Source organism: Pseudonaja textilis, chromosome 7, assembly GCF_049901715.1.
Source record: "Pseudonaja textilis isolate UNSWEBS1 chromosome 7, rPseTex1.2, whole genome shotgun sequence".
NCBI classification, from domain to species: domain Eukaryota; kingdom Metazoa; phylum Chordata; class Lepidosauria; order Squamata; family Elapidae; genus Pseudonaja; species Pseudonaja textilis.
The window spans coordinates 18,898,751-18,921,221 of NC_141996.1; the positions used below are offsets into that span (position 1 = coordinate 18,898,751).

The 22,471-nt window shown below is 34.5% G+C and overlaps 1 protein-coding gene across 4 annotated transcripts in view; it reads right to left on the minus strand.

Annotated features, from left to right (window-relative positions):
- The window catches only part of PSPC1 (paraspeckle component 1), a 60,972-nt gene that overhangs the window by 36,395 nt on the left and 2,106 nt on the right, over nucleotides 1-22,471 (minus strand). For all 4 annotated transcript variants that reach the window (XM_087937134.1, XM_087937133.1, XM_026708891.2 and 1 more), the window contains exons 2-6: nucleotides 20,989-21,290; nucleotides 18,060-18,155; nucleotides 17,036-17,232; nucleotides 15,505-15,589; nucleotides 14,565-14,670 (exon numbers count right to left, since the gene is read on the minus strand). In XM_087937134.1, coding sequence (XP_087793260.1) covers nucleotides 14,565-14,670; nucleotides 15,505-15,589; nucleotides 17,036-17,232; nucleotides 18,060-18,155; nucleotides 20,989-21,290 — 786 coding nt within the window. The remainder of the gene's footprint in view (nucleotides 1-14,564; nucleotides 14,671-15,504; nucleotides 15,590-17,035; nucleotides 17,233-18,059; nucleotides 18,156-20,988; nucleotides 21,291-22,471) is intronic.

A 22,471-nucleotide genomic window follows, 5' to 3' on the forward strand; every position in this document is an offset into this window, starting at 1 on the left:
TTCAAAACATGTAACATGCAGCCCATACCCTCTCCAAAGTATGTTACTCCTTGTATGTTGTATGTATGTTGTATGCATGTTGTATGTATGTAACAAAGTATGTTACACATTAACTCAAGCATATACTGGTATTTCCCAGTTAGTTAATGCATGAGCCCAGGAGAAGAAAATTATTACCCTTAGTGGATACTGACATGGTGTGCATGTCTATACCTTCTCAAAACAATGAATAGATCTAATATTACTGAAAACTATTTTGTGGTCAGGCTTTCATTTTATTCTTGTAGAAATTAATCTACAATGCTGCAAAGGGAGTAAAAATGATATGTGGCTACAGAGGGATCACAGGGATTTTTTTCCTTTTATTATGCTCTTAGGCAACTTAGTACATTTATTTTCATCTTTATTTCCAACAAAAGTGCAGAAAAATAAGGCATCATTTGCTGGCAAATCACGGTCAGCGTTCTGAAAGTTGTAAAATTCACAGCACTATATATGGTCTGCAAGTTATTAGGTAATGTTTTCATAGAAATATAATAATCACATATTATATATAGCTCGTGTGTAAAACCTAAATTAATCTTAGGTCTATATCCACCAATATCTTACAGTGAACTAAAAACATGACTAAGGAATAAACTTACATCATAAAGTATGAGACCTTGTAAGAAAAAATTGTTTCCTAATGTGTTACATTTTCCAGAAATAAAGTTGTAAATTATCACTAAGTATTTTGCACAAAACACAATTTTAAAGATAATGTAAGTTAAGTTTTGTGTTATGGTTTGTGCCATCTATTTTTTTTTAAAAAAAATCTTTAAACAGCAATAATATTTAATCCCAAAATGCTGGTCCTGAAAAAGAATGTAATAATCTAGCATTGCTAAATAGAATAAAAATCTATCTATCCATAAAGTGCTTCATAGTGTGGAAGTCATAAAAATGGATATGGAAGCCAGTTACTATTAGTTTTATAATGGAATGAATTCATAATTTCATAATGTAGTACTTCAAGTTTCTTTTGCCATTTAAACTGCAATGGCAGTTAAACTGGATTAATAGTAAGCTTTTCAGATTTTGCTAAATTAAAATTCCTATAAGAACAAGTCAATAGTAAGGAATAAGTTACATTTCAGCAACTCAAAGTATACATTGCCTTTCCTAGTTTACATTAAGTAGCACCTGTTTAATTATCTATCCCCTGAGCTCACTTTCTGCACTGCACTTTTGATATTTCTTAATTCCCTTGGCAAGAACGGTGCTACAATGGTCAACTCCTCTGAAAGCTGTCAAATGTAAATTACAGGTAGTAATCTTATGACTGGTCACTTAATTCTGGCCTCAGTTATGGTTGTAAAAGTTGAGGACTTCCTGTAAAAGCACTCAAGAATCCAGGAAAACTACTGACCTAAAAGCGTACATACCTGGGCAAGTCTTCAAGATGATCAATCTGTATATTTACGAGCACTTTAATAGACCTGCCACAATTTACAAAAGCTAGCATGGGTTTCTTGCAATTAGTGCAAGACTCGCCTTATATGATTCTTTTCATAGAACTACTAATTTAAATCAGAGGAACACTTTGTGCATAGTTTATCAAGATTTTGGCAAAGTGTTTGACAACATATCTCACAATATTCTCAATAAAGCTTTGAAATAAGGGATAAACGATAGTATTGTTAGGGTTGAACAGCAATACACTAATGAGTCCACTCAGTTAAAAATTTGAGCAGATTAATAGCAGGCTTTTCAGAAGATTCAGAGAGATTGACACAGGCTTGATCAATAAACTGAAAGGAATACGTGGTTGGTGAAATTTTAAATATCTGAATGGTTCTAAAAACAGAAGAGCAATGGACTTATTCTCTATTGCCCCATAACCAAACAAATGGGTTAAAAGTACAAAGGAGATGGTTAAACTTAGAACTCAGGAAGAACTTATTTTATCGAATTTATTTAGGTGCCCATCTCACAAGCGACTCCTCCAACTTCCTAACTATACAGGCTGTTCACCTATAGAACACCCTGCAATACAATGACTTTCACTAAAAGTCTTCAAGGGACTGGATTGTTATTGTCAGAGGTGCCCTAGTTCCGTGGTGGTGAACTTATGGCACGCAGAACCCTTTCTGTGGCGCACATGCCATCTTCCCAGCTCAGCTTCACCACGCATGCGCACATGCACCTCCCAGGCACCTGGTCTTTGAGCCTCTAGCACACATGCGCAGGGGCATCTGCATGCAGGATGTGAATGCATGTGCGGGATGTGGGCAAGTTGCATTTTGGGTATGTGCGCACTCTCAGTGCCAAAAAGGTTCACCATCACTGCCCTAGTTGGTCTGAACTGATGAGGAACTGAACCAGAGGACCTCTACGATCCCTTCCAGTTCTGATTCCATGAATCACTGGTTTGCTGTGTCATAAACAACTACTAAGGAGCAATGGAGAAAAGTGACAACTTACTTCATTGATTTTAAAATGAATAAATCATTTCAGTCAAGGGCATACTTGTTGCTGTTGTTCTGTCCAGTATCTGTGAGCATCCTGAATACAAGTTATTGTCAACCCTGAGAAGAAGAGCAGGCAAGACAGGGATCCTGGAATCCCCTTTATTATAGTAGGGTAACATAGTCTTGAAAGGTTATGCAGAAAGTGGATCTCTACTGATTTTTATACCAGGGAAAAATCCTTTCTTGGTATACAGTTAAAAATATAACTCACAATAGTCTATTAGCAGATTTCAGATTCACCAAAATTAAATCTCATTACATAACTAGTTGCATAATTAATTTCTATTTCCATTAAATTCATAAGACAAATTTTGAAAAGCTCCACTTTTTACTTTAATGGAGAGCAAACACAATTAGTAGCTTTTATTATTCACAAAGAGACCCAGTTTGGTGTAATGGTTAAGTCCAAGTCTAAGCCTTGGATGGATGGGACAGACGGACAGATACACAATTCTAACCCTACCAATTTGGTTAAGAATCCTTTGGGCAAAAGCCTAAGCCAGGAATATCAATACATTGCATTCATCCTCTCAGGCAAAAATATTTAGTAAAAATTATCTGTAATAGAGAATACAAGTTAATGTTAATCCAAAAATGGTATCAACACTACGTGTAATCTGCTAGAGTGATTGTAACATAACTAAATTGACATTTTCATATGTGGTGGCCATGTGAGATGATTACTAAATTTTCAATCCTAAAAAAAGTTGGCAATCAACAATCAAGACTTTTTTTAACTTGCTTTATGTTTACTGTTTTCAAATGACCTATAAAAAACTTTTTTTTTTTTGCTGTTGGCTGCCAGGCTCTCAAGGGTAAACACAATATAAAATGTCACACAATATACCAAAGCAAGTTAAACAATACTGTAGACATAAAATAACTTCGGTGTTAATATTTTTTTAGTCTTTATGTCAGGAAGAATCCTATGTTACTAACAATCACTTTTTGTATCACTGTAAAAGGATCAATTTGGATTTGGTCTGCCAAAATGATCAAGTTAATAGTCACCAAATTAAAAAAAGACACAAATAACTTTACTATGAATGTGTACACTTTAGCCCTTATGACAGAAAGACCACAAATGTTACATTTGGTGACATGGTTACAAGACTTTGCTTTAAAACTATCATAAAGTACAAACAAGATGGTTTTTCAATTCATTTACTGAACTACGCAGACTGAAATGATCCCAAGCTTAAAATAACCTGTACAAGATCTGAATTACCTCTAATAAAAAGAAACCATAACTGTTATCTTATAAAAACCATCCCACTTCTTACTGATGACTTAATATTTGAAAAGTTTTTTAAAATTTTGAATTAAAACATAAAACAATTTCTCCAAGTCATTTTCCTGTACTTTATCTGAATGAGAAACTTTATTATCTGATTAATAATGAAAAATGACTTTTCTCTATAGTTTATGTTTTAAAATAAATAAAATCATATTCTTAATACCACTTCTGCAATTCTATGTAACAAAAGTATTACTCAAGCCCAGCAGAGAAATATCATTTGTATAAAATACAAATAGCAGCACATTTTGATCTTTCCAGAAGCAGAAATTTCCAGAACAGAGTATTAACATCAAGGCATCAAGGGCAATGAAGGGAAGACATTTTTGCAAAAGACACATTTTTAAACTAAAAATATTGAGATGCTACAAAATTTTATCATTTTTTTTTTTCAAATGTTAGAATAATTCTGTACGATAAATAAGAATTATCTACTAATATCTGCTACTAATATGCTCAATGGACTAAAAAGTATAAATCCAATGAAGAGGTATATTATTAACTGCAAGCATGCATAAATATACACACTTTAAAAAAGATTCTGCTTTTAGTAACTGCTGAAGATATTCATGCCATTACAAACCCTACCACAACTATAGATTAAAATAAGCTAAGTGCATTTTAATACCATTAGATCAAAATGCATAATAACCATAATGACCTAACAGAAGTTTAGACTTCATCAGAAATAAAAGATGCAGTACAACAAAGTACAACCTGACAAAGTATCCGATGATAAACATTGATACATCTAACTGAAATCAGAGTTTCCCTCTCCTCCTCCATTAAAAGACTTTCCCTCCACCACATTTCTTTTTATCCAGTATTGCTGAACATCATCCTCTTTATTCCCTCATCAAGCATACAGACAGTAATTTTATAATACATTGTACATTTACTCTGATCCAAATAACCAAAACATGAATACTCTTCAATTTGACTGGGGCACTCACTAGGTGCTTTTTTTTTTTTTACTTAACCAGGCTGGCCTGCTCCCTGTTATTATTAAATTGTGACTATCAGCGTCCTAATTTAAATTAACTACTATTTTATCCAATTTATTTCTTCTTACATTTGTATATGCTTTTTTGAGTTAGTTAAATATTGTACAACTGTATAAACACACTTATTTTTCCAAATATGAAGAGCATGATACAATGGATTACCCCCCTTGCTTCAGTAGGCGGAATCTGAATTTTAGCACCCAGAATAAGAAAAAGTCACCATCCAGTTCCAATCCTGCCTAGAACTGCTGTATAGTATTCATCTGAGATCCAGCTTCTTCAACAGACAACTCAAAAGATTTTTCTAATATTTGGATTCAAATATTTGATCTCAGTCCCTTACTTAAAGACACTGATTTTTCTCTATACTAATTTCTATGGAGGTTCTTAGTCATCCAGATCATAGTTGTCCCAAAGGTGCTTTTTCAAGGGGCAACTGAACTTTGTTTTTCTTTGAAGATGTTTCATTTCTCATCCAAGAAGCTTCTTCAGTTCTGACTGGTGAGAATGAATGGATTTATATTTCTTGCAGACAGCTGGTTAGTTGCATTATTTTAGAGAACTGTTGAGGCCACTTGGAGGTTTATCTGGGTCCTCAGGGTCACCCAAGTAGTTCAAAGGGGTGTGCAGCCTTCTTGGCTGCAGGATGTTTTCTGCCCTGTGTCCATTCACTGTTGAATACAGGTACATGCTGTTGAGGATAAGTCTGTATCCCTTCAATAGTGAAAGGACACAGAAAGAAAACATACTGCAGCCAAGGCTCCATAATTTCCCAATTGAAATGATGTTTGAGTTTGCCCATGTGCTGTGAGATTAAGGAGTTTTCATTATGTCTTGTGACTGCTAGTTGGTGTTCATTCAGTTGGTGCTCTTCTAGTCTTCTACTTATCTGTCTTACAAATTGGCTGTTATAGTCTTTACATTATATGTTGTAGATGACTCATATTTTTCTTCTTGGATTTCTTTGTTTTTTTGGTTTAGTTAAGATGTTTTGGAAGACTTTAGTCAGTTTGTGTGCAACAGTGGTGTGTGATTAAAATAACCTGTTGATACTTTAGTGTGTTTTTGATGTTAGCCTTTCATAGCTTGGTTTGGATCTGCTATAGTGGATTGACTAGTCAGATGCTTCCTGATAGTGGCATGGGTACTCATTTGAAGATGTTGCACAGGTGTTCTGTTCCCTCTTTTTGTTGTTCTGTTGTGTTGTGTACTTGACTGAATGTTCTTACACCACAACCTTATTTTTGCTTTGGTAATGGAACACTTTGTTAGTGTTGCTTTTCAATATGCTTGTGCTTCTAATTTGCCATCATTTCTTCTACTGATGAGGATATTCAGGATAGTGTGCTGTTTTCTTTATCTCCTGTGAATTTTATTTTATTGTTTTATGTATCTTTTCTATTTGTTCCTTTTATTATAATGGTGTCACACTGGATACATATTTTGGGAGTTCTGTAATTATTTTTAAACAAATTTTATTCAGTTTTTCATATTAAAAACAAAAATCTTTTTAGTGGACAACATATTTCTGGGTCATCACCTTTACATACAAATATGACAGCAATTATGCATTCATATATGCATATTTAATTCTATTATTACCTTTTCCATTCCAAATTTTCAGTAAGGAGAAAAACAAACACATTAATTCTAACCTCTTTCATTAATCTCAATTGAAACATATTTTTGTTTCATTTCAATTATTTCAAATATAATTCTTTAATATTTATTTTAAAAATAAAGATAAACAATATGTGTTTGTATAATAATAATATTAATGATGATGATGATGGTTACCAATGTCTCTCCTTGCTTTTAATAGTCTATATTAACTTATTAATTTAGTTGGTTCTTTAGTCTGTCATATTCCCTTTCCATTACACATTCTTTTTATAAATTCTAGATTAATACAAATTTTAACACTAAAGGAAAAAAAATAAGTATAGGTTTCCCCCCTTTTACTGCTTTGAGTTTGACACCTCAATGATTAAAATATACCTTTATCCCAATAGACCATTATTTTTAAGAAGTTACAATAATAATCTACATCTTTTCATTTGGATTCCACAGCATATTTTCCCCCTTTAATTTTTAATAAGAGTTATCAGTATCTATATTACCCTATTTTCTAAATATTTTTAATTGTAGAAATATTCTTATTACCCCTTGTCACCCTGCAGAATCCCCTGAAAAAAACAATTTATTTTCAACGTTTTACTATTTCTGTATTTCTTTATTTCATGCACCTGTTTCTTACTGCTTCTCCTCCCCCTCTTTTCCCCATATCTTTTCTCATTCCAGTTTATATCCCTCTCTGTCTTAATATCTTCCTTCCCCCTTTTCTGCTGGGTCTTTCTGCCTTTCCTGACTTCACAGGTATTCCCCCTTTTGATTGCCTTCTTAAATTTCAACTTTTTAACCTTCCTTCTTTCCCCATGTCTTTGTAGTGTTCTTTGTGTTGTCAATTTAAAATGTCTTCTCCTTGAATCAACTCCTCCTCCTCTGAAGCTTTCTTCTTGTTCTTCAATCGCCATTTCCATTTTTTCTAACAGAGCAAAGTGATTCACCTCTTTCCTATAGTAATTCTGTCATATTTTTAAGTTCCATTTTTAATTCCCGAAGAGATATCATCATTACACACTCTTATATTTTATGATCATTAAAGTCCACACACAAAAAAAAACCTTTTACTTTCCTTCTTTCTTCTTTCAATTTTCTAAATTTCTCAACTATTCCAGCCCAGGGTCTATACCAAAAACATCAATCAATCCCAGTCAGTCTTTCCTTGCTTTTTTCTTTATTCTGGTTCTGCTTTCACTTTCTAAGATTCTTACTTTGTTTCAATATTTCTTTAATGTTACATCCACACAAGTTCATTCAGAAACAGGATGCTTTCCCTTTTGTTTGAGTTCAAGTTTTTGTCAAAAGGTGGCACACTCTCCATTATACAAAGTCTTCACCTTTTTCCCATATTTTTTTATTTAAGGTTTTTTCGAACCTCAATATTCCAGCACAGTCCAGTCTCCAATTTGTAAACTTTATTATTATTATTTTTTGACAATCTTAACTCCAGCTTTATTTTATGCCTGTTTATTGCCAAAATATTTTAGTCCAATTTTGTTAAATCTTTAGTTCCAGCTTCTTCCTTTTCCGGTTCGAAGCCCCGCATAGCTGTCAAAACTATTTTCTTATTTTTTTTCCTGTCCCTTTGTAATTTCGCCACTCACTTTTCTTTTCTTAAAAATTCCATGTTACCTTAATCCCGAGGTACTTTTGTTTAGTTGTATTGCCCAGTTGTGCCAGTTCAGATGTTATCCACCTCGTTCTTCCCTCCTGCACAAATTTTAATCCAGCCGAGTCTTCCTCTTCGGGGTGGCCATTTTAAACCACCGCTGCAGTCATCTTCGGGAGGGGAGGGAAAAGACCAAGCCTGGGGGAAATGCGGCTCCCCTCAACCTGGCTTGCGGCTTCCCCTTACTCCACCCCCCCCTCCAAGACAGCTTCAGCCCCTAAGTGTAATGATCAGGGCTCTCCAACGAAAGAGCAGGGACCATAGCCGCAGAGAATCGCAATCTACGGTCCATCAGCGAGGAGGTTCCGCCTTCTTCGGAGTTCTATAATTTTACATGTTGCATTATAGTCTCTGCTATGAGTCCCGAGAGTGGTGATTCTATGGGTGTTTCTCTGATGCAATGTATATTTATTTGTCCGTCTAGTAAAAGTAGGTGGTAAGGCAGAAGTTGATGAGACACAGATTGATGGGGTCATTCTAACATTCATGTTAAGTCAGAAGAGAATCTGTCAATCTCTCTCGTGTGTTTTGGAATCAGTCTTAACATCTATAATCAATTCCTCACAGGAAAAAAAAATACAATATTTTACCAGAAGCAAACGAACTATACAAAAACTGGTTTAATAATTCGTATAATACTTGAAAACAAATCATATGACTCCAAAAAGAGTTCAAAGGCCCATGATAACCTTCACAGTTTCAATTTCATGACCAAGAAATCATCTTCAACTTTTTCTGCGACTTCAATTCAAAAGTCCCACAGAATGTCATATATTTTCTCAGGCTCAATCTTCTCTGAAGTACTTCCAAATCACATGTTTCTCCTCACCCAAAGTTGAAAAGTTGTATGCGTCTCCAATCCAATTCAGATCACAACAGGTGATTTTCAGTGTCAAGACGTATAGTGCAAGACTTACAGTCAGAAAACAACACAGATAAAGCATGTTTCCTAGATCTGATAGCAGCCCAGTTATGGCTACTACACTTCCCTTCTGTTTCCTTAATGCTAATATTTTTCTTCACAGACATGACCTATCTATTTGAAGGAGTTCCAGGTTCAGCTCTCTCCAGAAATAAACATTTAAGAATACAATGTCATGTTTTCTTAAGTAACAGATAAATGCAAAGTAGGTTATTCTTACAAGAACTAAAATACTGGGAGAAATGGAGCAGAATGTATGAATCTTGGTCCTAGATAAGTGTATATGTACTAGACCCAGGGGTGTCAAACTTGCGTCATCAGGTTGTCATCACGTGACGAATCAGGACTATTCTTCTCTTTGCTAAACCCAGCGGCAGCAGGGGCAGAACCAGCACGTGACGCATCCTGCCTGCAGGCTGCGAGTTTGACACCCCTGTACTAGACTAAGCAAGCTGAAGTCAACTCTGAAATAGGAAGCCAGATATCAGCAACTAAAGATGTGGAAAATCAACAAAACAACGGAAACAGCAAAACAAGCTACCCCACTTAGACTAAGTTTTCTGAAGAAAAAAAATTAAAAATTATTATTAAAATAATTAATAATTAAACAGAAATAAGCAATAATGTCCAAGAAAAAAAATCAAATAGCAATTATTGGTTAGGAAGAAAAAAGATGGGAGAAAGAGGGGCTACCAGAATGCTCTTTTTATCTTTTTTTTTTTTTTTTTGCTGCTTTACTATGTCTGTTTTTTCAAATCTTCAACATATGTATGTATGTGTATCTTTTTTTTGCTTATATGTATTACTTAAAGAAAAAATATGTTGAAAAACAAAAATATCATTAAATATTTACATTATATTCTTTTCAACAAAAAGTATTATAGAAAGGACCTAATTGCGCTTATGTTATAGAGGTAGTGTTATTAATTTCTTATTTAAATATATTGTTACATTTTAGTAAGAAACAATTATCTGTATTAATTCAATTTTTAGCTTTTAATATTTTCAGAGGCTTAAACTCTTTTGAAGTTTATCATATGGGAGTTGATTTCTTGATCAAAAATGTAGTCAAAAGACTTTAGAAATAGAACAGCAAAAATATGGCTCTGAATATTCCATGGTCATGGATAACTGTAATGAATCATGGCTTTAATTTATTTTTGTGCCTGTGTGTGCACTAAGCACTTTTATCTGTGTATCTTCAAATATACATCTTTAATTTAGTATATTTTTCTTTTTTTCAGCTTTTCCTCATTTTTATAATTTTTGTATTCTTTTTCTTAGTTTTTTGTATTTAATACCTATCTAACCATCCATCTACCATGACAGTTAACTGGCAGACTGCAGGTCACATTTGATTCAGCTACAGATCAACAAAGGTAACATTTAACCTGGTACCTGATGGGAAGTGGCTGGGAAAAAATAAAAGGAGTGTGCAAGGTTGCTGTTGGAAGGCCCCTCCCCCATTCAGACATCTTAATCTAACTTCACTATACCAAAATTAAAGAGAGTGATATTAACATCAGTAAAAGTTTCTTTGCAGCTACAGTTTCAGTATACCATTACTATCAACTATCACCACAATTTTATTGGTACTACCACATATCTGTTGCTATCTATTTTGGGTTCTCATTATAGTGAGGGGAATATTTTGTTTACCAAACCCAAAATAATTCTGTAGAACTGTTGTTTGCCAAACCCAATATATTTCTATCAGCTATATATTTTTTATTTTGGAATGCATAGAATATTAATAGAATAAAAACAAAAATGAAGTTGCTTTTCAGTATGTTTTCACAAACTATTGTTTACAATAAAATATTTGTCTTCAGATATGAGTTCTCAGTCATATAATATAGACATGTTGTGACCTTTGCTATGACAACAGCCAAAACAAACATATGGCAAGTAATGCAGAGTATGTCTCTGAATATGTATATGAACCATTGTAAAAAAATGTATTGCTTATAATGTAATGATTCTACATTAGTACGAACTAATACATGCAAACTAAGCTAAGCTAAAAAAAGGAAACAAGTTCATTGGTCTAGTAGGATAATTTTTATGAGGAATGAAGACACATTAATTATTGACAAATGATGTAGAAAGAGTTATTATATTGGTAGTATTTTCCCTGCCTAAGAGATACAAACTCCAGTTACTAATGCATGAAGTTAAGGAAGAATAACTTAAAAAAACTTTTTGCTATATGTAATAGCATGAACAATTCAAGAAGTAGGAAAAAAACAGTTTTACAGTTTTATCTTGGAAGTTTCAAATGACAAGGCAAATATTATCAAAACAAGTAGCTGCAATTTGACACATGACCATACAAAATAGACAAGCTTTAGATTGAAAAAATATGAAACTAAAGTTAGTACATGGAACTGATTTAATTGACTGGGTAGTTGGAAGAATGATTTCTATAATCATTTATGGAATTAATTTATTTAGCCAGCCCTTTTATATAGCTGCCCATTTTGCATAAAAGTGAGCCTGCTTAGCTTACAAGCAAAATAACAATTAAGACAATATCACAATATAAAAAACATCAGAACTAAGTAACAAAAATAAAAAATAAAAACATAAAAGGGGAAAAAAACAAGATACTGGGAGGACAACCATCATTTAGCCTCATTCACTTTTAAGGCTCACTGTAGAATCCCCAGAGTTGATGGAGGAACCACATTTTTCAAGGCTTTTTCAGAAGGCTGACAGAGATGGAGCTAACCTTACCTTAGAAGGAATGCTGTTCTAGAGAGTAAAGGCTATAGCAGAAATGTCATGACTCTTGGGTCCCATCAGATAGAAGTCCTTAAGAGAAAGGACCTAGATTATGCCTATTCCGCTAGATGCAATGGGAAGATGTAACTGGGACGAGACAGTCCCCCAAATAACCTGGTCCCATGCCATACAGGGCTTTAAAAGTCAAAAACAATACCCTGAGTGGCACCCAGAAGCAAACTGGCAACCAATGAAGCTCACAGAGATGTAATGTGCGCCATCCTAGAGGCACATATAACTATCCATGCAGCCATATTTTGCACCAGCTGAAGCTTCCAGATGCCCTTCAAGGGTAACCCCACGTAGAACTCTGAAACCAAAGACCAGGGAACAATCCCCAGAGATAAAGTTAACATAGCAAATCACATCTAACCAGCAATATGAGATCAACTAAAGGACAGCTGAGGTGACACATGACAGAATGCTGCAGAACATGGCTGATAAAAGATAAAAGGAAAAATTGTACAAGTCTGCCAGAAGACTTTTTTCCAGCTCTCCTCTCTTCTTCAAACCCCATTCTCTACAATGCAGTTTTGTATCATAGTTTGTAAGCATCTGTAATTAATAAAGTTTTTGTAGGTGAAACAGATTCTGCATGCTACGTTCCTTTTAAACATTTCATTTCATTTTTGAACCAAAATTCAAATTTATTGTTTTTATCAATGTTCCTCTCAGAGCATAAACAATTGATATGCTGATTACGTAGATGGCCAGACTGTAGTTCTAATAGACTCCACCGATTATACAAAAAATATCCCATAACTATTTGCACAGCTACTGTGGCTGCACAGCTATGTATGCATCTGAGCAATGTTCAATATAATTCCTAGAGGTTAAGCAGTCACATAGCTAATATTGATTATACAGTGGTGTCTGGTACTCGTTAATTGGTTCCAAGAGGTGCGACGAGTATTAAAAACGATGAATACCAAACAAACTACATGACTTACCATGTGGCCCTTTGTTTCAGCTGGGAAAGACTGTCTGTCCCTTTTCCTATGTCAGAAACCTTCCCAGCATGGCCAACTTCCTATCCGCCCTTGGAGACTGTCCCCTGCATCCTTTTGCAGCAACCTTTCTGGCATGGGTGATATCCTGTCTGCTCTCTGTAGCCATCCCCCTCTTCCTATTGCAGTGCATCAAGTACCAAACAAACGACGAGTACCAGGACAACATTTTCATATTAAAATGCATCAAGTATCAAATTCAGCAAGTTTTGAAACAGTCAAGTACAAAGGAACCTAGCAGTCAAGTATCAGAGGTGCCTAGTGTGGGAGAGACCACCACAGCCTAGAGTCAGAATTTTAAGAAACCATTTATTTCACTTGGATTCATAATGTACAGTTATGAGCTGACTTTGAATCTTTGTATGGCTGGTGCAAGATGAAAGGTTTTCCCTTAAACAAATTTCCTCAATGTTTCTCCAGTCGTCTCAATTACAGCCTGTACCCTAGTACTTGCTATTTCCATTATTCTGAACAGAATTTGGTGGAGCAATAAACTTCCCATATATATATATATCTTCTATAAATTTATCTAAGGAATTTTTCTGCAAAAACACCCACAATACAAAGATCACCTTTTTGGGCACCACACCTGATTCTGATGAATCTCTTACATATCAGGTTTTCATTAAACATTTATCAAGACATTCCTGATAGGTGTTATTTCAAGTAGATGGCTGCTGGAATCATTGGTCACCTGGCATGTATTTTCTTTTGAATACACTTGAAGAATGTCAGCCAGAAATATTTTAAGCAGGCAGATTCTTGAACAGGTGGTTCCATCCTGTTAATTATACATTTCTTTTCCTACTCTGAACTGCTGGGGTACAAGTAGTCCTCAACTTATAATCATATGTCTAGTGACCATTCAAAGTTACAATGGCACTAAAAAAGCAACTTACAATCAGTCCTTGCACTTACAACCTTTGCAGTATCTCCAATCATGTGATCAAAATTTAAGTACTTTGCAAACAGCATGTCTTTATGAAGATTGCAGCATCCTGGGTCATGTGAGTACATTTGTGGCCTTCCCAACAGATTCTCCAAAGTCAACTGGAGAACTCAGATTTGCGTAACGACTGCATGAATCGCTTAAGAATTGCAGTGATTTCCTTAAAAATGTGGCAAAAAAGGTTGTAAAATAAGGCACAACTCACATAACAGCCATCTTGATTAGCAATGGAAATTCTGGTCCCAGTTGTGGTCCTAGATCAAAGACTATCTATATGTCCCACCACAGAATGCCCATCTTAGCCATTGGAAATTGGAATTACATGAAGGGTTTTTTCCCCTACGGTAGAGAAAGGGCATTCAATCCACCATAATCAATAGAGAAAAATGGAGAAGATAAAAGTTTGGCTTTGTTCATTTTTTACTGTTATTTCATACAAATAGGAAATCCAGGTGTGTTTGTTTTGTAGAATGTCTTCAAACATAACTACACTAAAATTTAAATTTAGCAAAAACTGATATAATGGACACTGCATGTATGGAGTAAATTTCCAGAATGATGTAAATCATTTAAACAATGGCATCATTGTACAAATGAGACCATCTACATTAATTTAAGTCATATGTATAATACCATTGTTGTAGTATCTTATGTTACTAACACATTGAAACAAATAATATGCAAATGACTGTGTAAAAAAAATCAAAAACTGCCATGACAAATTCTCAAATTTAACAATCGGGAATAACAGAACTCCTTTCTCCACATCACATCAATTAGTATAAAGAGCTCTACTTACAGCATCCATGAAATTCGGCTTGAAACCTTCTTGCTGTCTCCTCAGTTCCTCCTGTTCTCTCTGACGCAGCATCTCTTCTTCACGTCTCCTATGCTCTTCTTCATGCCTAGCCATTACATATAAAATATGATTTCCTAAAGTTCTTGCTGCATATTTTAATCCAAAAATACTTTCTTCTTACAATGCCACACATCATGTTCAGCCTTAGTAGTTATTTTTCAGTTGTTTTTTTCACTATAGTCTGACATGTCCTACATCAGGAATAGACTTAAGTGATCTTTAATACATATCTTAAAGATCCTATATAGTGTCTCCATTTCCTTGATGAGTTTCACAATAAGTGCAATAAAAAACTTATTCTAGTATTCTAGAATACTGTAAGTAGAATTATCACTATTTATTAATTTATCAATATTTCTACTTAATTTTAAGTCCACCTAACAGATTTGTGACTTCATATTAAAATGAACATAAAAAAGGTGTGGGTGTGTATAATTATCACTGCAATAATAAAAATTTATGAACTAAAAAATAAAAGGAAAAGAAAAACTAGGTGAAGGAAAGAAAAGATATAAACGAAAAAATATAGCAAAGCAATATATAAACAAATTACTTCCTTCTTTATGACAAGCATAAAGAAACAATTTCAGTAACTTATTACCTTCTCTTAAAATACAAGTTATCTCTTCTTCCAATATACCATCTCTTATGTAAAAACATATCCTTAAAATCTCATCGTTTAACCTGCCTTTCTTACCCAAAAATTCAATAAGAAAGTTTTCATTGGTACCACAGCATCAATTCATTTAGTAAATTGAAAATGGAGATATTATCCTCTGAAGTTTTTCATAGAAGAATTCAGAGGCAATGTTAAAACTGTGAAGTTTAAAAAATTACATGTTGAGCTGCAAAATCCAGTATTTAAAAATCTATGGAATACCTTAATTGTATCTGCTTTCTTTTCTGTAGCTCTTGGTTTCGAAGTTCTTCTAAACGTCTCAGTTCTTCCTGACGCCTCATAAGATCTGGAAAAAATTGAAACAACTATAGCAATTATTGTTCTGTCACAAATAAAGGTAGTCCTCAAGTTACAACAGTTCATTTAACAAAGTTAAATGGCACTGAAAAAAGTGACTTATGACTGTTTTTCAGTTACAACCTTTGGAGCATCTCCATGAGCATGTGATCAAAATTCAGATGCTTGGCAAGTGTGTTCATATTTATGAACATTGCTGTGTTTCAAGGTCATATAATCACTTCTGTGACCTTCTGACAATAAAATAAATGGGGAAACCAGATTCACCAAACAAGGAGGTTATTAATTTATCAACTGCAGTGATTCACTTAAAAGCTGAGCAAAATTCTTTTAACAAATGTCTCAATTAACAACAGAAATTTGGGCTCAATTGTGGCTATAAGTGGAGAATTACCCATAGTGGTATACATGTCCTTACCAAAATAAGCATAAACATCAGAAAATAGCATAAATAACTTTAACTCTTCAACAGGTATCAGTAAGAACAATTTAAAGAACTAGAAAGAATGGATTTTTAATTATAGAACATATAAATCTTAAGTTGAAGCCTTTTTCTAAGTTTTCGGACATATTTTCTGGGACCCAGAATGCTACACCAAGGTGCAGAAACTATTGAAAGCTAAACCAAATTCTACCTTTAAGTGAAACGCAATGTATCTGAACTTTCTCAGCCAAGAGACAAAAATGTGAAGACAGGTGTGTAAAGACTGTAATTGTTATCTCTAACATAGTAAATAGTCAATTTAAAACTGATGGGACAATTTTTTTTAAAAAAATAATAACCTCAAGGAGCAAGTAATTCTGATCAAAATCAACACTGCAGATGGAAAAATCTGAGTTGCTACTCCTTACAACTCAAATTATTTTATTTTTTTGCACAGCAACTACTTCATTAATTATACATCATACATTATTTCAAATGTTAATGTCCAACTTTAAGTAATGTGACAGAATTAGAGTAATATCAAAAAATTGTTGCATCATCAACTAACAAGCAGTTTAATTACAGTCAACTGTAGGAAATTCTGATTTTCCTTATTTGTTCAGTAAGTCAATTTTGTTTGTATCATACAAAAATCACAATATATTAAGAGCTCTGTATTTAATACAGTTCCAGTGCTCTCTCTTACTGGGTCAAATAACCGAATGAAGTAGGCTTTGCAGAAAGCTCACTTATAAATTCCTCTACTACAAAGAAAACAAGTTATGATCAGGAAATTAGCAAAACCTCACACACCGAATGTGTTTGAGAAAGAGCTTATCTGATTTAGGTCACTATCAAAGGTCAGATATTTGTATTTCAAATATACAGTCCATGGGTCACAAGTTCCTCGATACATAAATTATTTTGAATTATATTGAAATGCATTAACACAAATAGACTATTTCCAATATTCTTGATCATATGATTACAGCAATAATTCATGAAGAATACCTTGTCTCATCAACATTAGCTGATGCTCATGTCGAGCTGCTTCCATTTCTGCTTCTAGCTTCTCCTTAGCTTCTCTAATATTTCTATCAACTTGTTCCCGCTGTTGTTTTTCCATTTCATCAAGAGCTTTCCATCGTGAAGCATATTCAAATTCAAACGTTCCAGGTTGGGCAAAACGTGGGGGCTGTTCTCTTTCCCTAAGAGAAGATACATTTCACCTTAATGCTGTCATTTCATAAATGCTGTCATTTCATAATGCTGTCATTTCGTAAAAGCAAATTTGTCTGCAAATTTCCAATTCATTTCAAGGCTTTTTTATGGATTCTTAAATAATGGTTGCCTATAGCTAATTTAGTGCCCAAAAGCCTAAAGCTTGCCTACTTAAGCACAAAAAAAACCAAAAAAACAACAACCAAGACTGAGGTAATGTGTAAAATTTAAAGCAAAAGGTGGGAAGCAGCATAGACATTTTTTCTTCTGAGCTCTTCAAATAAGCCTGGAAATATAAAGGAAGATCAACCATTCCTGCTATCTGCTACATCAAAGAAATAATCCCCAATGGGCTCAACTGATACTATTTGTATGAAATACTGGCATGGCAGGGAAGGTTGCAGAAAATTTACTTTGCTGTGTGCTTTATTTTTGAGCAGCAGATTGCATAGAAAATGCTTTTCTTCTTGCTAATAACTTCCACATTCTGAAACTTGCTTATTTCTTTATTTTGCTTCTATCCTTTCCTTTCCCTATGAAACGGCAAGGTATCTCAGAAAATTAGTAACACAGAAAACAGATCTAAACCCTATTGGTTTCATTGCTTTTATGATACAAGTATAATTTTTCAATCATGATAAGCCTTTTTCTGTTTGCTATATAATATACAACCAACCCATTTTAAGTAATTTCAAACTGTAATTTTATCATCGTACACTTTGCAAGATTTGTTTTAATGATGATTTTGATTACGATGCTATTTCTTCATTGCTTCTTTCATTTCTAAAATTCTGTTTTAGAAGTGGGTACTTACTTATGATACTGTTGTGTTTTTTGCATTAATTTCTCAGGCAGACCATCTTCATCATCAAACTGTTCCATAGGTTCAACAAGAACAGGTCTAGGAGTTCTTAAAACAAGTAACATATACACTGTTAATAAGGAACACATAAACTCTAGTTTCACACTACCAATCCACTATTCAAATAGCACAAGTGAACAAAGATCTGCCTAGGGGAGATACTGGTAGTCCTCGAGTTACAACCACAATTCAGCCCAACATTTCTGTTGCTATGTGAAACATTTGTTAAGTGAATTTTGCCCCATTTTACAATCTGTTTTGCCAGAGTTATTAAATAAATCATGGTAGCTGCTCAGTTAGTAACATGGTTGTTAAGTGAATCTGGCTTCCCCCTTGACTTTGCTCATCAGAAGGTCACAAAAGGTGATCACAAGACCCAGGACACTGCAGCCATCAAATATAAGCCAGTTGCCACGTGTCCAAATTTTGATCATGGGGATGCTGCAATGATTCTAAGTGTGAAAAACGATCATAAGTCACTTTTTTCAGTGCTGTTGTAAATTTGAACGGTCACTAAATGAACTGTTGTGAGTTGATTTCTACCTATAAAGAAGTAAAACAGCCAAGGCAGAATAAGATGAAAGGCCTTCATAACAAAGTGTCATAATTAATCATTTTGATTAATTTGGGGAGTACACAAGAGGAATTTTTGAAAATTGTGGCTGACTTAATAAAGTCAATTACAGAAAAATTGGGTCATGCATCCCCAGGTATTCCAAAAAAAATATCTGAAGGTGGGAGCCGGTTAACCTATTTGAAACAAAAGACATCTGGAAGACGAGTCAGTTCTCCTGATTTCAAGAAAAGAAAAAAAATTATAGAACTTAAAAGAATTTGAAATAAATGGGAAAAGACTAAAAAAAAATTGGAATCCAGAAAATTATAAATGAATTAAGGATCCAGCAAAGTTTGAATATTGAAACTTACTACAGGATTTTTGGAACTAACTTCATAACCTAAACAGATTTTGTAGGTATCAGGAGTTATTTCATCTGCTGAATTGTGGTTGTAAGTCGAGAACTATCTCTACCATGATATTGTAACAGATAATCAGAGTTAGAAGGGACCTTGTAGATCATCTAGTCCAACCTACCGCCCAAACGGGAGACCCTACACCATTTCTGACAAATGGCAGTCCAATCTCTTCTTGAAAGTCTCAAGTGATGACGCTCCCACAACTTCTGAGGGCAAGCTGTTCCATTGGTTGATTGTTCTCACTGTCAGAAAGTTTCTCCTTATTGCCAGGTTGAATCTCTCCTTGATCAGTTCCCATCCATTATTCCTTGTCTGGCCTACAGGCTCTTTAGAAAATAGCTTGACCCCTTCCTCTCTATGGCAGCCCCTCAAATATTGGAAGACTGCTATCATGTCTCTCCTGGTCCTTCTCTTCATTAAAGTTCCTGCAACTATTCTTCATATGTTTTAGCCTCCAGTCCCCTAATCCGCCTGGTTGCTCTTTTCTGTACTTTTTTCTAGAGTCTCAACATCTTTTTTATAATGTGGTGTCCAAAACTGGATGCAGTACTCTAGGTGTGGCTTTATAGAGTGGTATTAGTACCTCCCTTGATCTTGATTGTATCCCTCTGTTAATACAATTTAGGATTGCATTAGCTTTTTTGGCTGCTGCTGCACACTGCTGGCTTATATTTAGCTGGTTATTCACTAAGACTCCAAGATCCCTTTCAAAGTTACTGCTATTGAGCCTGTTTTCACCCAGTCTATATGTGTACTTCTGGCTTTTCTTGCCTAAGTATAGGACTTTACTTTTCTCTACACTGAATTTCATTTTGTTAAGATACAGCCCAGTGTTCTACTCTGTCAAGATCCATCTGGATCTTAAGCCTATCTTCTTGGATGTTAGCTATTCCTGCCAGCTTAGTATCTATCATCTGCAAATTTGGTAAGTTCCCCTTCTATTCCCTCATCTAAGTAGTTAATGAAGATATTGAAGAGTATTGGGCCTAAGACGGAACCTTGTGGAACCCCATTACTTACTTCCCTCCATGTAGACTTAGATCCATTAAGGACTACTCGTTGAGTATGTTTTGTCAGCCAGTTGCAAGTCCATCTAGCGGTGGTGCTATCTATTCCACTTGTTTCTAACTTACCAAGAAGTAGGTTGTGGTCTACTTTGTCGAATGCCTTGCTGAAATCTAAATATATTATGTCCACAGTATTTCGCTGGTCTACTAATTTAGTCACTATGTTGAAGAATGAAATAAGATTCATTTGGCATGATCTGTTTTTAAGGGATCATGCTGACTGCTAGTCTGAACATATCAAATCTTTACACATCATGGAGAAAATGAACGTGTCCACTAAGAATCAACATCATAATACATAATTAGATATGCTAATGCTTTCAATGCCAAGCAGGTCATCTTCAATTGTGGTTGGTTGAGAGGAAATATCAACTCACCCTGTGACCACAACCAAAAAACCAAACAATTTTGTAAATTTGTCTCTTCTTCCATCTGGTTGATATCTGTAGTTATTTGTACTTAATTAGCTTTTCTTAGCTTTCTGAGTGATATTTCCCTTGCTGGTTGGCTTCAAGGATTTGGTCACCCTGCTAGGGACTCTTGGGCTTAAATATTTAGTTTTGAAATGGTAAGAGGAACCACTGAAGTGTTTTATAGTAAAACAGACTCAAAGTATTGAGGATGCTATCATTATTCCTTATAAACTTGTCAATATCTACATGGGTGATCTCATGGATAACAAAATCTTACCATATTCTGGACCTTGGTAATTTGTTCCTATGCCAGAAGATTTATTTCATTTATGCTGATTTCTAGGTGAAGGATCTGCCTTGAGGATTGCAGAGGTACATATTTTAAATACGTAAGATCACAATAAATGTAGTGAAGAGTAAACTTACGTTGTAAGCAAGAATGCGCCGTCACCACATCTTTCTAGAGCTTTACGCGCTGGAGGCTTTGCAGCAAATTCCACAAAACCTTTGCCTGTTGCTCTACCACGATCATCTACAACAACAACCGCTCTTTCCACAGGCCCAAACTGAGAGAAAGCTTGTTCCAAAAGCTCATTGGAAACAACTGGTGAAAGATTCTTAATTGTTAAAGCAGCTCCATGGGTGGCAAATCGAATTCGGAGTGGCCTGCTCTTTAAAATTGTTCCATCAAGTTCTGCCTTTGCTATTTCAGCCAGAGTCCTGGATTCCTTTTCAAAAAAATCACAAAATACATATGCAATTTTATTATGTGTAGATATTACATATAATTAAGATTTTTAACATTACATGTATTTTAGTTATTCAGAACCTGTAAAGGTGTTTCAATATTTTCATCTATTGCCACTTCTAGCAACAAGACAAATGATCATTTTTGCAGATTAAAAACTGCAGTGGCTGGTGGGAATCTTGCCAATAGTTGCATAGACTATCTCCCAATTCTCTACCAATTGCAGCAGCTTGACTACAAAGGCTAAAATAAGGAATTCAAAAACATTTTCCTTCTTTAGACCAAATGTCTCATTACATTCATTGAAGGAGTCTAAAACAAGCAATTATGCTTGAACAGGCACTCTTCTCTTTCTCAGTGGTATTTAGCTTCACAAGCCTCAAATCTACTGAATATGGTTGAGAAATAAACCCAAGCTAGAGTTTATTAGATCCCTGCCTATTAACTTTAAACTTTACTGGTAACAACATTTACAGAAACTAATAAGGTTCTTTGAATCAACAGATATTCCCTCTCAACAGAAAACAGAGAACAAATATATTTTTTCCCTGGCTTAATAAACACCTATCAAATTATAGTTAAGAACAAGCTATGATTCATAGCCGTCAAAATGATTTCTACAATAGGCTGGCCAAAGTGGTAAACCATAGACATTTGTGTTTTACCTTGAACGATGCCTTGGATAATTAAACTTAAAGCTGGTATTAATCACTAGCATTCTATAACACAAAATGAGAATAGAAAACAATTCTCACTGGAAAAAAAAATCAGTGTGCCCTCAAAAACTAGTCATCAACAAGGTTTTTCTTCAAATATATCTGTATAAAATCCATAAAATTGCATAAAAGCTGAGAAAATTATGAATTGAAATACACAAAACAATTGTGCATTGCAATAAGTTTCAACAACACAAAACAAAAATTAGCATGACCATAACCCAATTGGCCTGAAAGTCTATTTAAATAAGCCAGTTCCATTTTGAATTTAAATGGGTATAGGAAAACTATGGACCAATTTTCACCTATACCCCACTGCTCCAACTGCATTATCAGAAAAACTTCATTCATTGCATAACTTGGAAGGCGGTCTGTTACTGAGTTTTACTAAGTTTCACTAAGATAACCCCTTCCACCATTCAGATCCAGGTATTTCAGTACATTC